The 18,642-nt window shown below is 32.4% G+C and overlaps 4 protein-coding genes across 8 annotated transcripts; 2 read left to right on the plus strand and 2 right to left on the minus strand.

Annotated features, from left to right (window-relative positions):
* The first annotated feature begins 211 nt into the window (after positions 1 to 211).
* On the plus strand, positions 212 to 2,798 carry LOC132696073 (large subunit GTPase 1 homolog). Its single transcript, XM_060660644.1, has 6 exons — positions 212 to 459; positions 512 to 759; positions 1,088 to 2,163; positions 2,220 to 2,425; positions 2,478 to 2,581; positions 2,647 to 2,798. Exons 1-6 carry the CDS (start codon positions 355 to 357, stop codon positions 2,750 to 2,752), a joined length of 1,845 nt encoding a protein of 614 aa, XP_060516627.1. The 5' UTR covers positions 212 to 354; the 3' UTR covers positions 2,753 to 2,798.
* Positions 2,799 to 2,904: 106 nt separating this feature from the next.
* LOC132696075 (RNA polymerase II subunit A C-terminal domain phosphatase SSU72) lies at positions 2,905 to 5,787 on the minus strand. 4 transcript variants are annotated; one of them, XR_009617991.1, is made up of 4 exons: positions 5,243 to 5,787; positions 4,911 to 5,169; positions 4,682 to 4,854; positions 2,905 to 3,226 (listed from the first exon to the last, which is right to left on the minus strand). XR_009617991.1 is itself a non-coding variant. In XM_060660650.1 (3 exons), exons 1-3 carry the CDS (start codon positions 5,467 to 5,469, stop codon positions 4,753 to 4,755), a joined length of 588 nt encoding a protein of 195 aa, XP_060516633.1. In that variant the 5' UTR covers positions 5,470 to 5,784; the 3' UTR covers positions 3,257 to 4,752. The 4 variants fall into 4 exon arrangements, 1 of the variants encoding a protein (XP_060516633.1); XR_009617989.1 differs by lacking the exon at positions 2,905 to 3,226 and adding an exon at positions 3,257 to 4,296; XR_009617990.1 differs by lacking the exon at positions 2,905 to 3,226 and adding an exon at positions 3,257 to 3,676 and having other exon boundaries at positions 5,243 to 5,786.
* Positions 5,788 to 10,208: 4,421 nt separating this feature from the next.
* LOC132696076 (Golgi apparatus protein 1) lies at positions 10,209 to 15,303 on the plus strand. Its single transcript, XM_060660651.1, has 9 exons — positions 10,209 to 11,484; positions 11,538 to 11,869; positions 12,102 to 12,554; positions 12,606 to 12,882; positions 13,281 to 13,466; positions 13,537 to 13,835; positions 14,256 to 14,503; positions 14,561 to 14,664; positions 15,124 to 15,303. The coding sequence occupies exons 1-9, from the start codon at positions 10,327 to 10,329 to the stop codon at positions 15,298 to 15,300; spliced, it is 3,234 nt and encodes a 1,077-aa protein (XP_060516634.1). The 5' UTR covers positions 10,209 to 10,326; the 3' UTR covers positions 15,301 to 15,303.
* Positions 15,304 to 16,616: 1,313 nt separating this feature from the next.
* Positions 16,617 to 18,602, minus strand: LOC132696078 (alpha-methylacyl-CoA racemase). 2 transcript variants are annotated; one of them, XM_060660655.1, is made up of 3 exons: positions 18,245 to 18,602; positions 17,771 to 18,184; positions 16,617 to 17,643 (listed from the first exon to the last, which is right to left on the minus strand). In XM_060660655.1, exons 2-3 carry the CDS (start codon positions 17,876 to 17,878, stop codon positions 16,618 to 16,620), a joined length of 1,134 nt encoding a protein of 377 aa, XP_060516638.1. In that variant the 5' UTR covers positions 17,879 to 18,184; positions 18,245 to 18,602; the 3' UTR covers position 16,617. The 2 variants fall into 2 exon arrangements, with proteins under 2 accessions (XP_060516638.1, XP_060516639.1); XM_060660656.1 differs by having other exon boundaries at positions 17,771 to 18,191.
* Positions 18,603 to 18,642: the final 40 nt, after the last annotated feature.

Here is an 18,642-nt window from a genome sequence, read left to right on the forward strand (position 1 = left end):
TTTGCCACCTGTCAAATAGTTACAATGAATGCACCTCGTAATTGATTTTAAATGCTTTTTATCTATTTCGTTTCTTTAATACAAAACATTTGAATTTGTAATGCAAAATTTTTGGTCATTTGAATAAACAGACTCACAAGATGCTTTTTTTATTTTTATTCTCTACAGATTAACTACAGATTAGCCGTCAAAGCTTGAAAGTAAAGGAACTTATTCTGTCATATAGATGAATCTTCTTTTTTATTCGGTCTTGAAGTTAGTTATGAAAACACGTTTTAAATGTATTTAAAGTAAATCGTGGTATATCGGTTATGAATTTGTTTAACACGGAGTCATATTAATTCAAAAATAATTATGGGTAAGAAGAACAAACGGAGTAATAAATCTGCTTTGGGATATTCCTTAATTAAAGACAGATTTGGCAAAAGTAATCTTAAAAAATTTAATTCGGATTCTTTGGTAAGGCAATATTTTTTTAATTTTAATTGGAATAAACAATGTAGTCTTTTAGGTACACACAACTGAATTGCAAGATGGATATGACTGGGGCAAACTTAACCTGCAATCAGTCACAGAGGAATCATCATTTCAAGAGTTTTTATCTACTGCAGAATTAGCAGGCACCGAATTCCAAGCGGAAAAGCTGAATATAACATTTGTTAATCCCAGATCAAATGTCGGTTTATTGACGAAAGATGAATACAAAACTATATTGGCCAAACAAAAACTATTTTATGATATTATAAGGATCCCAAGAAGGTGACTTCTTCATCATATACTCTATTCTAACAGTAATTCAATTAAACTAGTAAAGAATGCCAAAGATCTGTTTGAGGCTATCATAATAAAAAAGGAAACAAAATATTTTTCAATGATAATCTGCATTATTAATTGATTGTAAAATCATTTTATTCTTTGACATATATATAGCTGAAAACAAATGTTGGTGTTGCTAAATTTTTGTAGTTCTGCAAATATGATATTGGTTAAAGAAGAATTTTACCATGGAAATATAGCATTATCTAAGTTTGCTTTTGCTTAAAAACATTGTAAAAAACAATAAAATAACTGATCTAAGTATTTGTAGACCACCTTGGAATATGGACACATCAGCCGAAGAACTAGATAAAATGGAGAAACAAAGTTTTTTAGAGTGGCGAAGATCTCTAGCAATGTTACAAGAAAATGAGAGTATCCTGCTAACTCCATATGAGAAAAATTTAGAATTCTGGCGTCAGCTTTGGAGAGTTATAGAGCGCAGTGATATTTTAGTTCAAATCGTAGATGCAAGGAATCCCTTATTGTTTCGTTGTGAAGACATAGAAAGATATGTCAAGGAAGTTTCTGAGGATAAAATTAATGTTGTCCTACTAAATAAAGCAGATTTTTTAACAGAACCGCAGAGGCAATGTTGGGCTTATTATTTTGCTTCTATAAATGTTCAAGTGGCATTTTTTTCTGCCACGGTATCAGAAGAGAAATTGAATCTAAAAGAAAGCAAAGTGACTAAGTCAGAAACTGTGAAAGATTCTTCTAATCCTAGCAATGTTGCAGATATTAGGGAGGTGAAAAGTAATATAGAGACTTTAGAAAAATCAGTTCAAGAAAGTGCCGACACTTTAAATAATATTATGGATCAAATTGAATCCATTTTTGGTAACACAAAATTACATGATCAGTCAAATTTAATTCAAAATTCTAGTAAGCTTTTAAGTCGGGAAGAGCTTGTGGAATTTTTTAAACAAATACATTCGGGTCCCAAAGTTACAAAAAAGGTAACAACTATTGGATTGGTGGGTTACCCAAATGTTGGAAAAAGTTCAACAATAAATGCATTATTGACTTGTAAAAAAGTTTCTGTGTCATCCACACCAGGCAAAACAAAACACTTTCAAACTGTATATTTAGAAAAAGATGTAATTTTGTGTGACTGCCCAGGTTTGGTGATGCCAAGCCTTGTTTTCACTAAAGCTGAAATGATCCTAAACGGTATTTTACCTGTTGATCAAATGAGAGATCATATATCGCCAATGAATCTTGTAACAGCCTTAATTCCCAGGCACGTCATCGAAGAAAAGTATGGGATTTTGTTACCGCAACCCATTGAAGGAGAGGATCCTAACAGAAATCCAACTGCAGAAGAATTGTTAAATGCTTATGCTTGTAATGTGGCAAACCCTGTTTATTTGAACACTTGTTTGAAGTAATTTTTGTTTTAGTTAATAGGGGCTTCATGACAGCTAATGGACAACCGGATAATGCAAGAGCTGCGAGATATATATTAAAAGATTTTTTAAATGGAAAATTGCTGTATTGTCACGCCCCACCAACAATAGACCAAAAAAAGTACCACTTTTGGTGGGAGAGAAGTAAAGCTCAAGTAGAAAGTAGAATACTCCCACCAAGGGTGACGAGAGCAATTCAAGTAAAATTACACATTTAATAGTATTTAAATTTATTTTCAAACTATTTTGCAGCCTTACAAAACTTCAACATCAGATTTTGATAAAGGTTTTTTTAAAAATCATCCTCAAACAGCTCATATTAAAGGTGATAAAGCTGATTTTGTTTCAGGAAACGTGTAAGTATTAGTTAAACATTCCCAATAGATATTGTTTTTATTGGTCAATCCTTGGAATATTATAGAGACCAGGCGCCAGTGGAAAAACCATGGAAAAAAATTAATAAACATCATAACAAAAAAAAGAAGGAAAAGTTAAGAAGGGTTTATGCACATCTTGACCAACATTAAATGTTTTATTACCTTTTTTAAATAAAAATGGTAACTGTTTATACAAGTTTTTTTTATTTATATCTTAGGAAAAAATATAAGAAATCACAATAAGTAAAACCAGTTAAGAGAATATTTTATACATACAGGAGTTTTTGGATATTTTTTTTTAGTTTAATTATAACTTTTTTTCAGTTTTTATAGGACTAAATGCTATTTTTAGTAGTGCTTTAAATGCCAAAACTAAAAAGACACAACTTTAGCACTTACCCCCGCTCTCATGCGGTAGTTAAAAAATAACGGTTTAAAATTCTTACTGCTTTAATCCTAATCCTAATCATTTACTGGCACTGTGCAATTTGAGCTGCTTGCACTATAGTGATCTGATTTATTTTTATATTAACACTGAACAAACAAACGCATGGAATTGACCGAGCCAAATGAGGTCTCTGACGCCTTAACAACTCATATCTTCATTTTTACTGATCTCTTGAGCTGGAAAGGATTGACCACATCAAAGATTGTGTAAAAAAGTAAAATCAGTTTTTTAGGACAATACTTTACTATTTATAAAGTTCAATGGTTTTTACACATTCACATTATCACATACAACATACTCATTAAGTATAGTTTAAGCATGTTCACACGAATTTCGCGATATTTTTTACACTACTACAATTTGAAATTTCTAAAAAATTTCCCAAAATGCATCAAAATTCGGAATTGAGCGTTGGGTGTGTTGGGCTTGATCTGTCTTCCATAAAATCTTTTATTTGACACTATTTAAATAGCAAAATATTCATTAAACAATAATCAAACTGGAGAACCAAACAGCGGGATCATCCCTCACAGTATGATATGGAATGGGACTGAAAAAAACTTCATTGCTCTTGCTAGTGTTTGTAAAATATTTCTTTTTCCCTTCCAGTACAGCACTAAAGGGTCCTAACAAACATAAAATTCTGACAAGTGATATTGAAACTTTTCAATATTATTATTTCTTTTTTTTTATTACTTAGCGCAGAGTTGGTTTATTTAAAAACTGCTTAACTTAGACTATTCTTAAAGTTTCGGAAATATAATTGAAAAATCAAGCATTTAAATTATAATCGTCGCTACAAACATTTAACGGGGTGTTTAATTTAAAACATATTTTCTTTATTATTGATAAATATGTTTTTGAGCGGTGAGGAGCTGGCCATTGTTCTAACAGTAAAAAAAATTAAAAAATTAAGAAAACAAATGAAATATATGGATTTATGAAACAAGCCAAATTTCTTCTTTTATTTGGTAGTTAGTATAACAACTATTACTTAAATCATATAGTTCTTTACCATTTTGAACTCGCAATAATAAATTTTATTTAAAACTGATTTTTCGACTGTTCAAGTAGCCGCCCCCTATATATCAAAATTATGAACTGTAGGCAGAGACTTGCAAAATGCCGACGCAATCTCCGATTTGCATCCCACATACGTCGGTATCGCATCCACAGGACGCATTGGCCGACTTTTAATTCTAGTTGCTATATCCTCGCAGAATTTTTACAATTCAATGCATACCGTCTGCAAATACATATGTTCGTTGGTACATTTAATTATACTGAAACTATTTTTTCCTGTCTGTATGACTTAATTAACGATATTTATTTCAAGATAAATAAAATCTTTCACTCTAACAACTCAGATAAAGGTCAAAAATCTCAAAAAGAGGGCCCTGAACATTTCGCGATTCAGATAAACTGTAAATAGCAAAAGAAATATGATCACTTTTCCTTTTTCTGTGGATCTATATGACAAACTGACCAGCTGATCCTCCTAGCCCTAATAAAGGAATAAAGATTTAACAAAACTGTAAACTAAAACTTAATTATTTGGTGTTGTTTTGAAGCTATTTTTTCATTAAAAGGCTAATTTAGAAATTAATATATTGAAAATTTGTGGTCCTTACTCTTTAAAAGATGTTCTTTCCCTTTGGTGTAAAATTTTTGCAAAATTCGCGTGTTAGTCATATATAAAAAATTAATTGAATACAATGCTATGTAAAACAGGTCTTTGACATTTTTCTTCAAAATTGTGCAAAACTTCTTCTATGTCATTATCTAAATCTTCAGTTTTTGATACCTGAAAAATAAGGCAACATTTAAAATGCATGATCATTGAAAAATTAATCAGTGTACCTGCATACATAAGTCACTAATTAAAAAGGCCCCTATTGTTGCTTCTTCTAAATTGTCTTGAATATCTATGTTAATAACATGTACTATAGAATTACTAGATGGCGTTTTGCTTTCCATAAATTCCACAACCTGATCATAGACTCTTTCTTCACAAGTAATTAAAATATCAAATTTCTCCTTTGTTTCCTGAAATTTTTCTGGGTAACTTTTAATCCTGCGATTTCTATCAAGTGTATGCAATAATCCATTTTGAGTGTACCTAAATACTTGCTAAGGAAAAAGAATGTGAAAACAAGTCATTTTTTAAATTTTTTTGACTGGATGAAGGATACAATGATTTATCCTTCTCAAGTAGATCCTGGTAAATTTCATCATAGGAGGTGCCAAAATCATACACATTTGGTTTATCGGCTGCCGAGCCAGGAATTTTAACTTTATCCCCAGTTCCGAATGACTGAACATGAAAGCCTTTTTTTGACAAAAATGCATGAGCTTCCATACTTCTATTCATATTACTTGAACAAATTACAGCTATTCTAAGATTGCTAATCGAAGACATGATTATCTAAGCCGAGGTAATCCACAAAATATTTATAAATAATTAATATTGATGAGTGAAAAATTATAGTTACAAATTAGAATATATTATAAATTGCGCCAACTTAATGAAAATAGTATAAAAATCTAAATAATTCCATTTTAACTAGAAAGTAAAATATTCTTCTTCATTTCAATATCAGAAGTTGCGCAAAATTACTAGGATCGTTCGCCCATTGGCGACATCGAGGAATGTCATCGATGGGCTTGCTAAAACTTCAAACTATGACTTCTTACATTGATCTTACAGTGATCTCCTGAATCCCAAAAACGAAAATTATATAAAGTTGGAAGTTGGAAGTAGTGTAGTATTATGACGGTTGTCAGCGAGATGAAGATGACGGGATGGAGAACAAAAGTACACGTTTGATAAGTGTTGCATTTGATCAAAGATCGGTTGATTCCAAAACAAACAAGTTTACTTGAATATTTCAAGTAGGTTGTCTCTGCTTGGAGCCCCTCTATATTTCTAATTCTATGTGTTGGGGCTTATATCTATTGTTTATTATATAGCTACTAGAAATATAGAGAGGTCGTGCCTATGCCAATAAAATGAAGCAACTCGGTGGGAAGCGAATCCACAACCTCCCGTAAGTCGCGTTGCAGTCGGAATTACACCCATTTGTAATGACGTCAACTTGGTTACCGAAAACGTATGTTCTCTGATATGGGCCGAAGATGGTTCGGTTGACAAGGCATTTGACCTGCCCAGCGTTACCAACCCTACTGTTTTAACAGTAGATTTGCTGTTTTCACATTGATGACCATGTTTTCTGTTTCATTCCTATTTTCTACTGTTTTTCGCGTTCAGCGCCACCTAGTACACTACTATGCAAACATTTTTTGATAACCACTACGCAATAAAACGCAATGACAAACCACTACGTAATAAAACGCATTGATACTAGATGGCAGTATCTTCTTTATATTTTTATGCACGGGGAAATCCCTATTTACGAATAACAACTACACGCCTATTGTATTGCGTAGCGTAGGTATTGTTTTATAGTCACACGTGTCACAACACCTTGAACAGTTTCTTTGAATTGCTGCGTCTATTTTGAAAAAATAATAATTACATAGTTTTCGATAAAATGAGTAGTGATTAATCGACTGGAAAAGTCCTCCTAAGAAGAAAAATGTGAAATATGAACAGAAATTCGTAAATTCGTGGTTAAAAGATGATAGGTTCAAAGGCTGGTTAAAGAAAAGCACTAAAGGTGAGACTTATTTCTTTTGTTCTGCGTGTAATTGCGTCAGAAAATGTGGTATACACGAACTGTTACGACACAAAGATTCAACCAAACACGCGAAGAATAGTTTGAAGTTACAAAAGCAGTGCCCAACAGCTATCTGTGAAACGCATCATTGAATTGAATTGAAGTTACAAAAGCAACAAAAACTGACATCAATGTTTACCTCAGCTTCCAATTCACAAGATACGAAAATTGCAGCTAAAGCGGGTGAAGTAAAAATGGCCTGCTTTATTGCTGAGCATAATCTGTCTTTTAACATAGCATCTCATTTGAATAAATTGATTTGCGCTGTATGTCCAGATTCGAAAATTGCTGAACAATTATCTATAAGCCGCACAAAAGCTAGAGCTATTATTGTTAATGTAACTGGGCAGACAGCTGAAGAAAATATAATAGAGATGTTACAGAACAATTGCTTTGCATTACTTGTTGACGAAAGCACAGATAAATCTACCATAAAACATTTAGCGCTTGGCGCTAGAATAGTAAAATTAGATTTCAGCGTTGAAGATAGATTTCTGACTTTAATACCAATCGTAGATGGTATAGCAACAGCGTTGTATAGCAAAATAGTAGAATGTTTTGTTGAAAAAAATATTCCTTACAAATCAAACATGATAGGCCTTGCTTCTGATGGCGCTAACGTTATGTTTGGAGATAAACATTCATTGGTCACATACCTCACCTTTTTACTATGAAGTGCATTTGTCATTCTTTTAACCTATCCGCATCATACGCATGTGAGAAATTGCCAAGGGGCGTGGAAGATTCTGTAGAGACGTATATAATCATGTACAAAATTCTCCAAAACGTATTGGAGATTTTAAAACATTTCAAGTATTCACAAATATTAAACCACACAAATTACTCCACCCTAGCCAAACCAGATGGTTGTCGCTTATTGAGGTAGTAAATAGGCTTCTAGAACAATTACCAGCTATCAAATTGTATTTTCAAGCTGCAGTTCATGTACATAGATTACTTTCTGCGCAATCAATTCTTTCCAAGGCTCTCGAACCGACAACTGAATTGTACCTGGAGTTTTTGAAATTTGCATTACCTATACTCTGAAATTATATTTACTATACGACAAAATACTGACCGCATACACAACGATCTTGGAATGCTTTGTACAAACTGAATATTTGAATCTCACTGAACAAGAAAAAAATGAAGCACAAAATATTTTACACGCAAAAGAAACTAAAATATTAAACCTTGACTTCTCGAGTGAGCAGAAACATTTACCCATGCAACATATATACGTTGGTGGAATGGTGCCAAATTTGATCAGAAGAAAGAGAGAAATAGGAGAACTAGAGGAAAAACAGCTGAAAAATTTCTACTTAAAGTGTAAGGAGTTTTATATCGAGGCTGCAAAACAGATATTAAAAAGGTTTCCTTTTGACGACAAAGACCGTCAAGCATTAAAATGTCTGAAGATGCTAAATCCTAAAGCAATTCTGGATCCTGAAATAAAAAAGAAATTCCCTTCCATTGCAGATTTACATTATTTCTTCCCAAAGATTTGTCCAAATAATATAACGGAACTGGAAAGAGAATGGCGAATGTTAAGAAATGTCGATTTTTCTTTCGACCAAAACAAAACTCCCGATATTATCGATTTTTGGAAACATGTACAAGAATTAAGAACTGGACACTAATCTCAAACGTTCCCTACATTATGTGAATTGGTAAAAAAGCTTTTGTGCCTACAACATAGCAGCGCCGCCGTGGAAAGGTTATTTTCTGCTATAAATATGAAAACCAAATTACGCAATAGAATATATACTATTAAAGGAGTATTACACACTAAATCCGAAATAACTGATTGCTATTCATTTGAAGCTACAGAAAAGCACATGAAGAAATTCAACAAAAACATGTATGATTTTAAAAATAAAAATGAATGTGAAAATATTGAAGATGAGGCAATTGAAAATTAAACTGAAAAATAATTTTACTTTGATTTTTGTTTTATGTTGCTGTGATTATAAATATATCAATTTATGTGAGTTCTAGTAACTAAGAAAGTTGTTTATTATTTAATTATAAGAGCAAAATTATGAAATCTGCCTTTTTTTCTTTACCTACCGCTTTCTACTGTTTTTTTTTAGGCGAGTTGTTTTTTAGTTTTTTGAGGTTGACAACACTGGACCTGTCACTCGCGTCTGTATCCCAACATTATTGGGGACTAATGCGCATAAGTCAGATATAGGGAATACATTTCGGCGGTTTGACATTACTAAGGCAATAACAGAGACTAACCAAAAGTGAAAAAAATCAACCGCCTTTACGTTGAACCTTCTTCGCCACGCTTGTTATCACTTAGGCGATACAGAAACTAACCAAAACGAACCAAAATGGAAAAGAAATCAACCGCCTTCATGTGAGCTTCCACCGCGAGGGTTTAGCAATACCAAGGTGATAACAAAAACTAACCAAAATTGAAAAAATTCAATGTCTTGTCCATAATGGTTTATATGATAATAATATAGAGTTATCTAGGTCCAACACTGTTTTTAATTTTTCAATAAGAATAGTTACATTCTTGGTGTCGTCTTCATCAAAAATCACGTCCGATTGTATTTTAAAAGATTTTTTTTAGGTTGTGCAGGTTATGATTTGTTGCATAGCTTATTCTGGTGGAACGATTGAAGTTTTCACCCTGAATTTTATAGTTATGGACTCCCTGAAACATTTTTTATTTTAATTGTTCTCGTTCCACCTGATTAATTCTTAGTCTTCCTACTTCCAGTTTATGCTCTACTTGCGTGGAAATATAATTGATTTTGATTTTACCTTTTCATCATTTTTTTTAATTTCACTAATTTATTTAAATCATAAACCCACAAATAAAAATATTTTAGGACAGTTAGGATAGGTAAGTTTGAAAGTTAGCTTAAGGTTACTTAGACGGACTTGGCTTGGCTGGACTTGGGACTATAGGGTTTTAGACATGTTCGCTTCAGAATATTAGGAACGTTCCATCCCTAGAGTTTTAATCTTGTTACTTTTTTCTCGGCATGATTTAAAACTTCGAAAAAAGTTCCGAAAAGTTGATAAACCAATGCTTTTTACTGACCGATGGATATTGCGCATAACCTTAAATAAAAGTAAATAAAAAATGAATAATCATTTCGCATCACACAACTTTGTTGTCACCACTGTTTAGGTTAGATTAAAGAAAGATAAACAAAAATGACGTCATTATAAATGGGTATAATTCCGACTTTACCAATCGAGCCATGCTCGGTTCCTAAACAAATAGGTGATTTTTTTGACCTCGAAACCAATGCAATTGCAATTGCAATTTTAACAGATATTTTTTACTTTTCGTTTATGTATTTACCGAACTTCGAATCGAAATGTTGTTGATGTTTAGTGTTCTGCGACAGCAAGAAGTTTCATGTCTCTTATCTATGTAAATTTAAACTTTATTCTCTGATGCATAGACACGATATGGAACTGTACTGGTAAGGGTGGCACTGGTGGCAGTGATATTTTTTGGAATGTTAGCAAAAATTAAACAGGCTCGAGAATTTTATGGTTTATAAAATACGATGTTTTTTCAAGTATGTACTCTTTTCACTCTCTTGTTATGTGTACTTAGTGCAGAACTTCAACAAGCTAGACATGAGGCAAGTCAAACAATTATGGATATATCCCAATGTAGTTCTCTGAAGTCGCAGTGCAATACTATAAAAGAAAATGATGACTTGTCGTTCTTGGAATGTGTTCAGTCTCTACATCCCAAAGAAGTTGATGGACTAAGTGCTACTTGTCAAACAGTTATTTGGAAACTTACAAATAATGTCATCTCAAATGAAAATGTTATGAATCTAGTAGCCTCACCATGTCGAAATGATATGAACAATTTAAAATGCACTATTTCTGATGGTAACTTCCTTAAATGCCTAACAAACGGTAAAGATGGTGTGGAAAATGAGGAGTGCCGAGATATTATACTGAGATTGGAAAATGTTGCTTTCACAGACAATCACTTTATTGACAGTTTTTTAAAGGAGTGTGAAAAAGATGTCACTGAACTTCAGTGCGGGAAGATTGATTCACAAGGAATGACACAATTAAAAACTGTATCTTGTCTTCAAGAAAATATTTTAAAAGTGTCTGATAGATGTAAAAAAGAAGTTTTTAAACTTACAGAATTACAGTCTGATAACATAAAGTTAGACAGGCAATTATATTTGGATTGTGCTGAAGATCATTCAAGGTATTGTTCTCAGTTTGCCCCTGGAAGTGGTAGAGTATTTCATTGTTTAGCGCGACAAGATCCATCAAAACTAGGCTTTAAATGTAAGCAGAATTTATTGCGTAGGAAAAAAATTATCTCTCAAGATTACCGAGTTAGTAAAGGTCTAATGAGGGCTTGTAGGGAGGATATTAAAAGAACCCATTGCCGAAGACAAACATCATCTGATAAAACAGTACGTTTGGCTCAGATTTTATTATGCCTTGAAAATATTTCTAAAAATGGTAGTGGGGTTTCATCAGACTGCCAAGCAGAAATGATTGAACATCGGAAAATGTTAATGGAAGATTACAGATTATCACCAGAGATTGTTGATAATTGTAAAGGGGAGATATCTTATTTTTGTAATGGAGTTGACAATGGGGGTAAAACTATACATTGCTTAATGGATCATGCGAGAAATTCTATGCATAAGGATCACAATTTTGATAAAAAGTGTCAAAAAGCTGTAAGTTTGTTGTGCAAATTTGACTTTATCGTTATTTTCAGAGAAATTTGTAGCTGGAAGATCTAATTAAACAAGCAGATATAGGTGAAAACTGGAAAGTAGACCCGGTACTACAGAAAGCTTGTTCTGCTGTGGTCTCATCAGCATGTCAGGATATAAAAAGTGGAGAGGCTAGAGTAATGAATTGTCTCATGGATAATATAGGGACAGCTCATATGACTGATGATTGTGAAGATGCTCTCATACAGATCCAATACTTTATTTCAAGAAAATTTGAATTGGACTCTCAGCTGTTTACTGCTTGTAAAGATGATGCTGTGAAACTCTGCCTTGTAAACAGCGATTGGGATCAAACTCATCCGCAAGTGTTACCTTGCCTTTACAGGTAACATTATTCAGTTTTTTGTTTATTTTGCCTTAAATTCCTATGAAGAACTGATAAGTATCCATAATTGTAATTTAGTTCATATAATTTTTGCTGTAGTTTTAGCGAGTAACTGAAAGTATTTGCAATTGAATTTGTTTTTAGTTTTATTCTTCTTTAATTGTGATTCTTATTAGTCATTGTCTGTGTATTAAAATTAATTTGTATAAATGTATGTTGCTCCTTTTAATAGGTATGCTGATCAGGAAGAGAGATCTTTGCAACTGAACAAATCTTGCCTAATGAACATTCGAAGAATAATGAGGCAAAGAGCATTAAGTGTTGATCTTGAACCGTCAATTGAAGATAATTGTCTTCTTGATTTAGGGCAATTCTGTCATGATAAAGTGAAGAAAGGGGAAGAAATGTTATGCTTGCAAAAAAATTACAATGATTTGGAAGACCAGTGCCAAAAGACTGTAGGTTTGTTTACAGAATTCCAAGCTGAACATGCAGAAGTTAATCCTTATATAAGCAAGTATTGTGGTAAAATTATTAAAACGCTGTGCACAACAGAAGCTAAGAATGATGAAGGGGATATCATGGAATGTTTGATTACTCATAAGAATGATGTGTTGGTAAAAGCTAACCAGCCTTGTCGAGCTAGCATTGAACATTTTCAATTAATATCTTTGAACGACTACAGGTTTAAATACTTAACATAAAACTTAATAGATTTAAACTTGTCCTTTTTTAGATTTTCATACAAGTTTAAGGTTGCCTGCAAGCCTTATGCTATGCGGTTTTGTAGTCTTTCTCATACAAAAAATGAAGTGGTACGATGTCTCAGTGAGCAAGTTCTTAATGCTACTATTAGAGGCATCAAAGGTCAGGTATCACGTGAGTGCAAGCAGCAATTAAAGGCACAATTATTTCAACAGCATGAAAGTATTGATTATGATCCTGTACTAAAGGCGGCATGTCAACCAGATATCAAAAAGTATTGCAATCATATTTCTGCAGAAAATGCGCAGGTAATTTGATCCTTAGATGTGAGGGTATTTATAGTGCCTAAATAAATAAATGCAATTAAAGCAAAGGTTGCTGAGGAAAAATGCGAATGCATAACAAAATTTTATATAATCGTAATAAAACTCAATATAGACATACAAACATAAAAGTTGGAGACTTTTAATAGTTTTTTCTATTGAAGCTTAAGAAGATCAGATCATATTAGGTCTCAGAATGTTGCACCTCTAGCGGTAACTTTAAAAAGTTCCGTTACAGGATTTACGTTATTTATCAAACCTCGATTTTTCATTAATATATAAGAAAAGTTTTCTAGAACTTAGAAGAATAATTTTTGTTAAAAAAAAACAAGAAAATTGAAATTTGAAAAAAGATTATCTGATGGTATCTTCCTTTTGCTCAGGTTTTAGAGTGTTTACAGACTGTAAACTCAAAACTAACAGACAAATGCGAAAAAGAAGTCTTCAAAGTGAAAAAACAGGAAATTTACGACAATTCCGTCGACTATGCTCTTAAAACAATGTGTGCAGACGCAATCGAACAATTTTGCCCACATCAAGATAAAGATAACGTATTAGAATGTCTAAAGGTAATAAAACTGATTTGATTATTTTCTAAACAAGTATTAGTTATATGTTATTTTTTTATTTTGATTATAGAAAAACAAGAATGAACTTGGCTTCAACAAAAAGTGTCGAACTATCGTCATTCATCGGATGATCGAGCAAAACTCTAACTATCAGTTAAATCCATCTTTGCAACAAAATTGCAACATGGATATTGAGAAGTTTTGTGCAAATATTCTCTCTAGTCATGTGATAGGTAATGCGGATGATGTTGTTATAAAATGCCTAAAGAGCCACTTCAAATTGGGAAAGCTATCTAACAAATGTGAAAAGGAAATTACTTCTATCCTGCGAGAACAAGCCTTAGACGTGAATTTAAATCCACTCATTCGGTAAGTCAATATTTTAAAATTACAAATGCTTCTGCTTCATAAACTTGTTTTAAATGTTGGAATTTATAAAAAACTTCTGCTTAATACACAGAATTAGTTTATAGTTACTTTTCTAGATGAAAATTTGATGACTCATGAATCTAGTTTTAATTTTCTAATCTTTGAATTTAAATCATTTCTGATTGTTAGTTACTTTTTCAAGTTTTTAAGCATATTACCCTTACCTGGGAGTTTTATCAATGGGATAATCCCATTTTACCGATAAATTTTAATTTTGTTACAAATAAGGCAATATTAAGCGGGCACTGAACTTTTCTTTAAAAGAACTTTTTGTTTGCCTAATGCGCTAAAGTCAAAATAGAATTTTAGAAAAAAACTCAAATACAACTTAAGACTTAGTATGCTTTTGTTTTTCTTTAGAGCTGTCTGCGCAAATGAATTGAAAACTATTTGTAAAGTTAATGATGAGGAAAATTCTGGAGATGCAGAAGAATGTTTGAAAGATGCGCTTCTAAATAGTCGAATTCAAACGCCTGAATGCAAAAATGAGATTGCCAATATGATAGAGGAATCGCAGGCTGATATACAAGCGGATCCTCTCTTACAAAAAGCATGTGCCTTGGATTTGCTCAATTACTGTAGTGACATACCTCAAGGCAATGGTAGACGTAAGTAATGAATTAATTGATCATCATAAAATCTTTGCATTTTCTTGACATTTTCAGACATAAACTGCCTTAAAATAGTACTAGAGGGAAATCAAAAAATTTCAGTTAAATGTAAAAATATGCTGAAAAAGAGATTTGAAATGTATAGAAATGCTGCGCAGGTGAGTTGATTTATCTCCAATGCAAAAAGTTATATTTGGTACTTAGACTGTTATTGCTATTATGTACATATGAGTCATATTCAAGCCCAGCAACTGGACATTCTTCACAGTTAATGGTGATTTTCTGTTTCTTCTCTACATTTCATACATAAATATATAAAAGAAACATTAAGGAAAGAGGCAAACTGGTCAGATTAATTTGTCATAATTAATTTATTAGTCTTTGGGTCAATTGATAAAAAATGGTATCCTAATATTACAATTTGGGCATATTTTTTATTACTTTTAATGTAAGTAATTGCAACTGAACTTACTTTGGCCACTGAAGCACTTTTGTTAGTAATATGCTTGGTCCATTTGCCACAGCACATGATCTGTAATGTGATCTCTACTTTCTTACAGTATCGTGATTTATAACCTCCTTACTATAATTGCAATTGTGAGTTTATTGCTTTTCAGTTAGTTGGAATGGGGCCACCCGAGGACCTGCAGCAATTATACAATCAAGTGGTGAGTTCTCCATCAAAACAATATTTTTTTCTTATATTACTAACGATCATTGGGTCAATATTTTTGATTGGTATTATGTGTGGAAGACTCAACAAAAGGAAATATATGCTCTTGAAGACAAAGTAAGAAAAATCAAAAATTTAATAATTTTCTCGCATAGACTATGGAATGTTGGGAGCAGCTATTTAAACCAGGAGTAGAAAATTCAACTTCATAATTTTGAAAGTTGTTTAGATTATATTTTTTTTATTTACCTTCCTCATCAGTATTATATATATGGAGCATGTCAGCGCATATATTTTTTAATTTAAAAAAAATTAGATCAATGACCTTGTACTGAAAGATCAGTTTTACCCGTGTCTTTATCTTTTATTCTAAAAATTCCAAATTGACAGAAAAATTATTTCAAAAAGAGTCATTTTGAAGACTTATTATAAACTAATTACACTTTTAAAAATTCAATTATTGTTTACTAATTGATCTTAGCCATGATGGGAAGTTGCATTAAGAATTTAAATTTATACATTATGTTTTATGCACATATTACATCTGTCAAATAACTAATGCATACTGTGATAGTTACTGTATATTGTAATCTTCATTTTAACAAAGATATTGTCAGTAGAATAAAAAAGAAATAAATTTTATTATATATAATTATTTTAGCTGTGTGAATAATGTAAGTAAATGGTAAATATTACAAAAATCTACAATATTAATTTGTATAAACATTTACTAATAAATAGTATTTCTATTTCTGCTTTTTAAGCTTTAACCATGACATTTCCCTATTAAATTATTCTTTTCTACTTCGTACTCTGTCATTAGCCACCTTGACCATTTCCTGTTCTTTAGTCATGGGTTGGGAGCGTTCCTACATCTTTGGTATATGTAAAACGCTAACTGTATTTTGAAGTTCCGCAGATTTGATGGTCACGCCATTCATCACTCAGTGAATGTATTCTTGCCTTTTTACAATGTACAGAAAAACCAGAATAGAAAAATTATAGAATGCAATATGTTTATAAATTTGTTCAGACATTCCTTTAACAGTCACATGGCTGCTCTGCTCCGATCGTGCTCATCACTAAAGTGTCGTTACAAAAAATTCCATTGAAAATTTATAGTGACCGACATTTTAAAGTAAATAACCCAAAAACGTACTACATATACCTTCACTGGTCCAACCACAGACATGTTTCACTGTCTTACAGCTCATTATTATGATTATAGTTACAGGTTATGTTGGCTTCTTAGTCCATGTTAGTTGTTGGCTGGTCCTATAGCTGATACCAGCTGATAACAACAGGCAAGTGTGATATATATATATATATCCAAATTATTTGTATTTACATTTTTGGTGTAGTCAAAAGAAGTTGCCATGTCTTGTAAACCCCCTCTACCATGACACATCCATTTTTTTTATAAGCATTTTTATGTGGACTATAACTTTGAAGGCTTGTAACACATTATCACACCATTCTCTTCCAATTGCAAAATATCCTGACAACTAAAACCATGAGTCTCCAAAATTTCTTTTGTATGTTGACCAACCTTGGGAGCAGATTTAATTGAACTTGACAATCCTGGGGTCCTACTCAGTTTAGGGGCCGGGCTTGGAGTATAATCGCCACCATAATTTGTAAATATCTGCTGGTGGACATTGTGAAAATGTTTGGGAGCCTCATGAAGGTCCAAAACTGGTGTAACACATGCATCTTTAGAATCAAATATTTTACACCAATCTTCTCTTGTTTTTTCTTGAAATTTAGTTTTAAATAGTTTATGCATGTCATTAAAGTCTCCAAATTGTGGTGCCTCCTCAATTGTAAGACCTAACCCTGTCAGTAGCTGACTATAAAATTGAGGCTCTAGGGCACCAACAGCTACAAATTTTTTATCTTTTGTTTTGTAAACCTCATAAAATGCCGCACCACCATCCAAAATATTTTTTCCTCTTTGGTTACCCCATATAGGCAACTTTTGCGACTTATATAAGAAGGTACCCAAGTATGCAGCACCATGAACCATACTATTATCTACTATTTGCCCGAGATTTGACCTGCTTCGTTCAAATAGAGCTATAACAATTCCTAAGGCACACATTAATCCCCCTCCGCCAAAGTCAGCAACCAAATTAACTGGAAATGAGGGATTTTCACCAAATCTACCAAAGAATGAAAGCAAACCAGACAATGCCAGATAGTTAATGTCATGGCCTGCCCTTTTACTATAAGATCCTGATTGTCCATATCCAGATAATCGAGCATAAATTAACCTTGGATTGTCTTTCATTAAAATATCTGGCCCAAGGCCCAATCGTTCCATAATGCCTGCCCTAAATGGTTCTATAATTACATCACAACTTCGATTAATTATTTTTACAATCTTGATAGCTTCTGGATCTTTTAAGTTTAGTGCAATAGATTTTTTACCATCGCCCAGACAATCTATGCTGTGAGTAGTGATCTGAAACGAGACTACTGGTTATATTACAAGGTAAGAATACTTCACCTAGAAGTGTTTCAATAATAAATAACAAACAGAAAATAATTTATATATAGCAGTATATTATTAATGTTCGAATCAGCTATACCTTATCAAGTCTTATAACAGTAGCTCCAAAATCAGACAAGACCATTCCACAAAATGGTCCTGGCGCTAATCCTGCTATTTCCAAAACTTTTATTCCTTTTAAAGCCATATTCGCAAAATAAATATTTAGGAGTGTAAAGCTGTTCAAACATCAATTCTCTCAAGTTAGTTGTATCTATTTAGTATTGAGTGTATTTGAATAAAATTAATTATTGATACTCGGACATATTACAACCGACTATTCGAGCGATATTCATCCGTCAACCAAATCAACTCTATAGAATAAAGGTGATACGCAAATTTTAGAAGCCGGCCCTGGGTCAGTATTCTGGTTACACGTTTTTAGACTTCACACGATACGAATTTTCATCTACTAATCTGCACTTTGCTCCATTTTCTTTCCAAAGAGACATTTCTACAAACTTAACATGTTTTCCTAGAACATTTAACGAAATCTAGGCACATTTTGATTTACTTGCCGTAAAGATGCTGCAACCAAATTTATTGGCGATTTGTTAGCGGCCATGTTGGTCAATCTCATTGGTTAAAAACAACATTTTTAATTTCGCGCCAGCGTAAGTTGGATAGACCTCCAATTTTTTTAATAGTTGCTTCTATATTTATAATAGCTATATGTTATCGCTTCCTTTCAACTTAGCCATAAATTTTAACTATAATAATTATGTTTAAATCAATCTTCTTTTAATTCAAGTGACAATAGGCCAAATATTTCTTCTTCTTCCAATTTTCTCCATTTGGTAGAGAGTAATAAAACAACTGGCTTCATTTTCGTTATTTTCATGATATTTTATCTAATGTGTCTTGTTTATCTACATATCCACAGTTATGAAGAATACACACATTACATTACCT

This window comes from Cylas formicarius, unplaced genomic scaffold, assembly GCF_029955315.1.
Source record: "Cylas formicarius isolate icCylForm1 unplaced genomic scaffold, icCylForm1.1 PGA_scaffold_1__22_contigs__length_36826433, whole genome shotgun sequence".
NCBI classification, from domain to species: domain Eukaryota; kingdom Metazoa; phylum Arthropoda; class Insecta; order Coleoptera; family Brentidae; genus Cylas; species Cylas formicarius.

Excerpts from the sequence above, each read along its gene's own strand:
- LOC132696078 (XM_060660655.1), bottom strand. The coding sequence starts at position 17,878 with ATGGCTTTAAAAGGAATAAAAGTTTTGGAAATAGCAGGATTAGCGCCA. Across the intron at positions 17,644-17,770 it reads CTGTTATAAGACTTGATAAG|ATCACTACTCACAGCATAGA; the intron begins GTATAGCTGATT and ends GTCTCGTTTCAG.
- LOC132696075 (XM_060660650.1), bottom strand. The coding sequence starts at position 5,469 with ATGTCTTCGATTAGCAATCTTAGAATAGCTGTAATTTGTTCAAGTAAT. Across the intron at positions 5,170-5,242 it reads CTTGAGAAGGATAAATCATT|GTACACTCAAAATGGATTAT; the intron begins GTATCCTTCATC and ends GCAAGTATTTAG. Across the intron at positions 4,855-4,910 it reads TTAGTGACTTATGTATGCAG|GTATCAAAAACTGAAGATTT; the intron begins GTACACTGATTA and ends CTTATTTTTCAG.
- LOC132696076 (XM_060660651.1), top strand. The coding sequence starts at position 10,327 with ATGTTTTTTCAAGTATGTACTCTTTTCACTCTCTTGTTATGTGTACTT. Across the intron at positions 12,883-13,280 it reads TTTCTGCAGAAAATGCGCAG|GTTTTAGAGTGTTTACAGAC; the intron begins GTAATTTGATCC and ends CCTTTTGCTCAG. Across the intron at positions 14,504-14,560 it reads ACCTCAAGGCAATGGTAGAC|ACATAAACTGCCTTAAAATA; the intron begins GTAAGTAATGAA and ends TGACATTTTCAG.
- LOC132696073 (XM_060660644.1), top strand. The coding sequence starts at position 355 with ATGGGTAAGAAGAACAAACGGAGTAATAAATCTGCTTTGGGATATTCC. Across the intron at positions 460-511 it reads AATTTAATTCGGATTCTTTG|GTACACACAACTGAATTGCA; the intron begins GTAAGGCAATAT and ends GTAGTCTTTTAG. Across the intron at positions 760-1,087 it reads ATTATAAGGATCCCAAGAAG|ACCACCTTGGAATATGGACA; the intron begins GTGACTTCTTCA and ends AAGTATTTGTAG.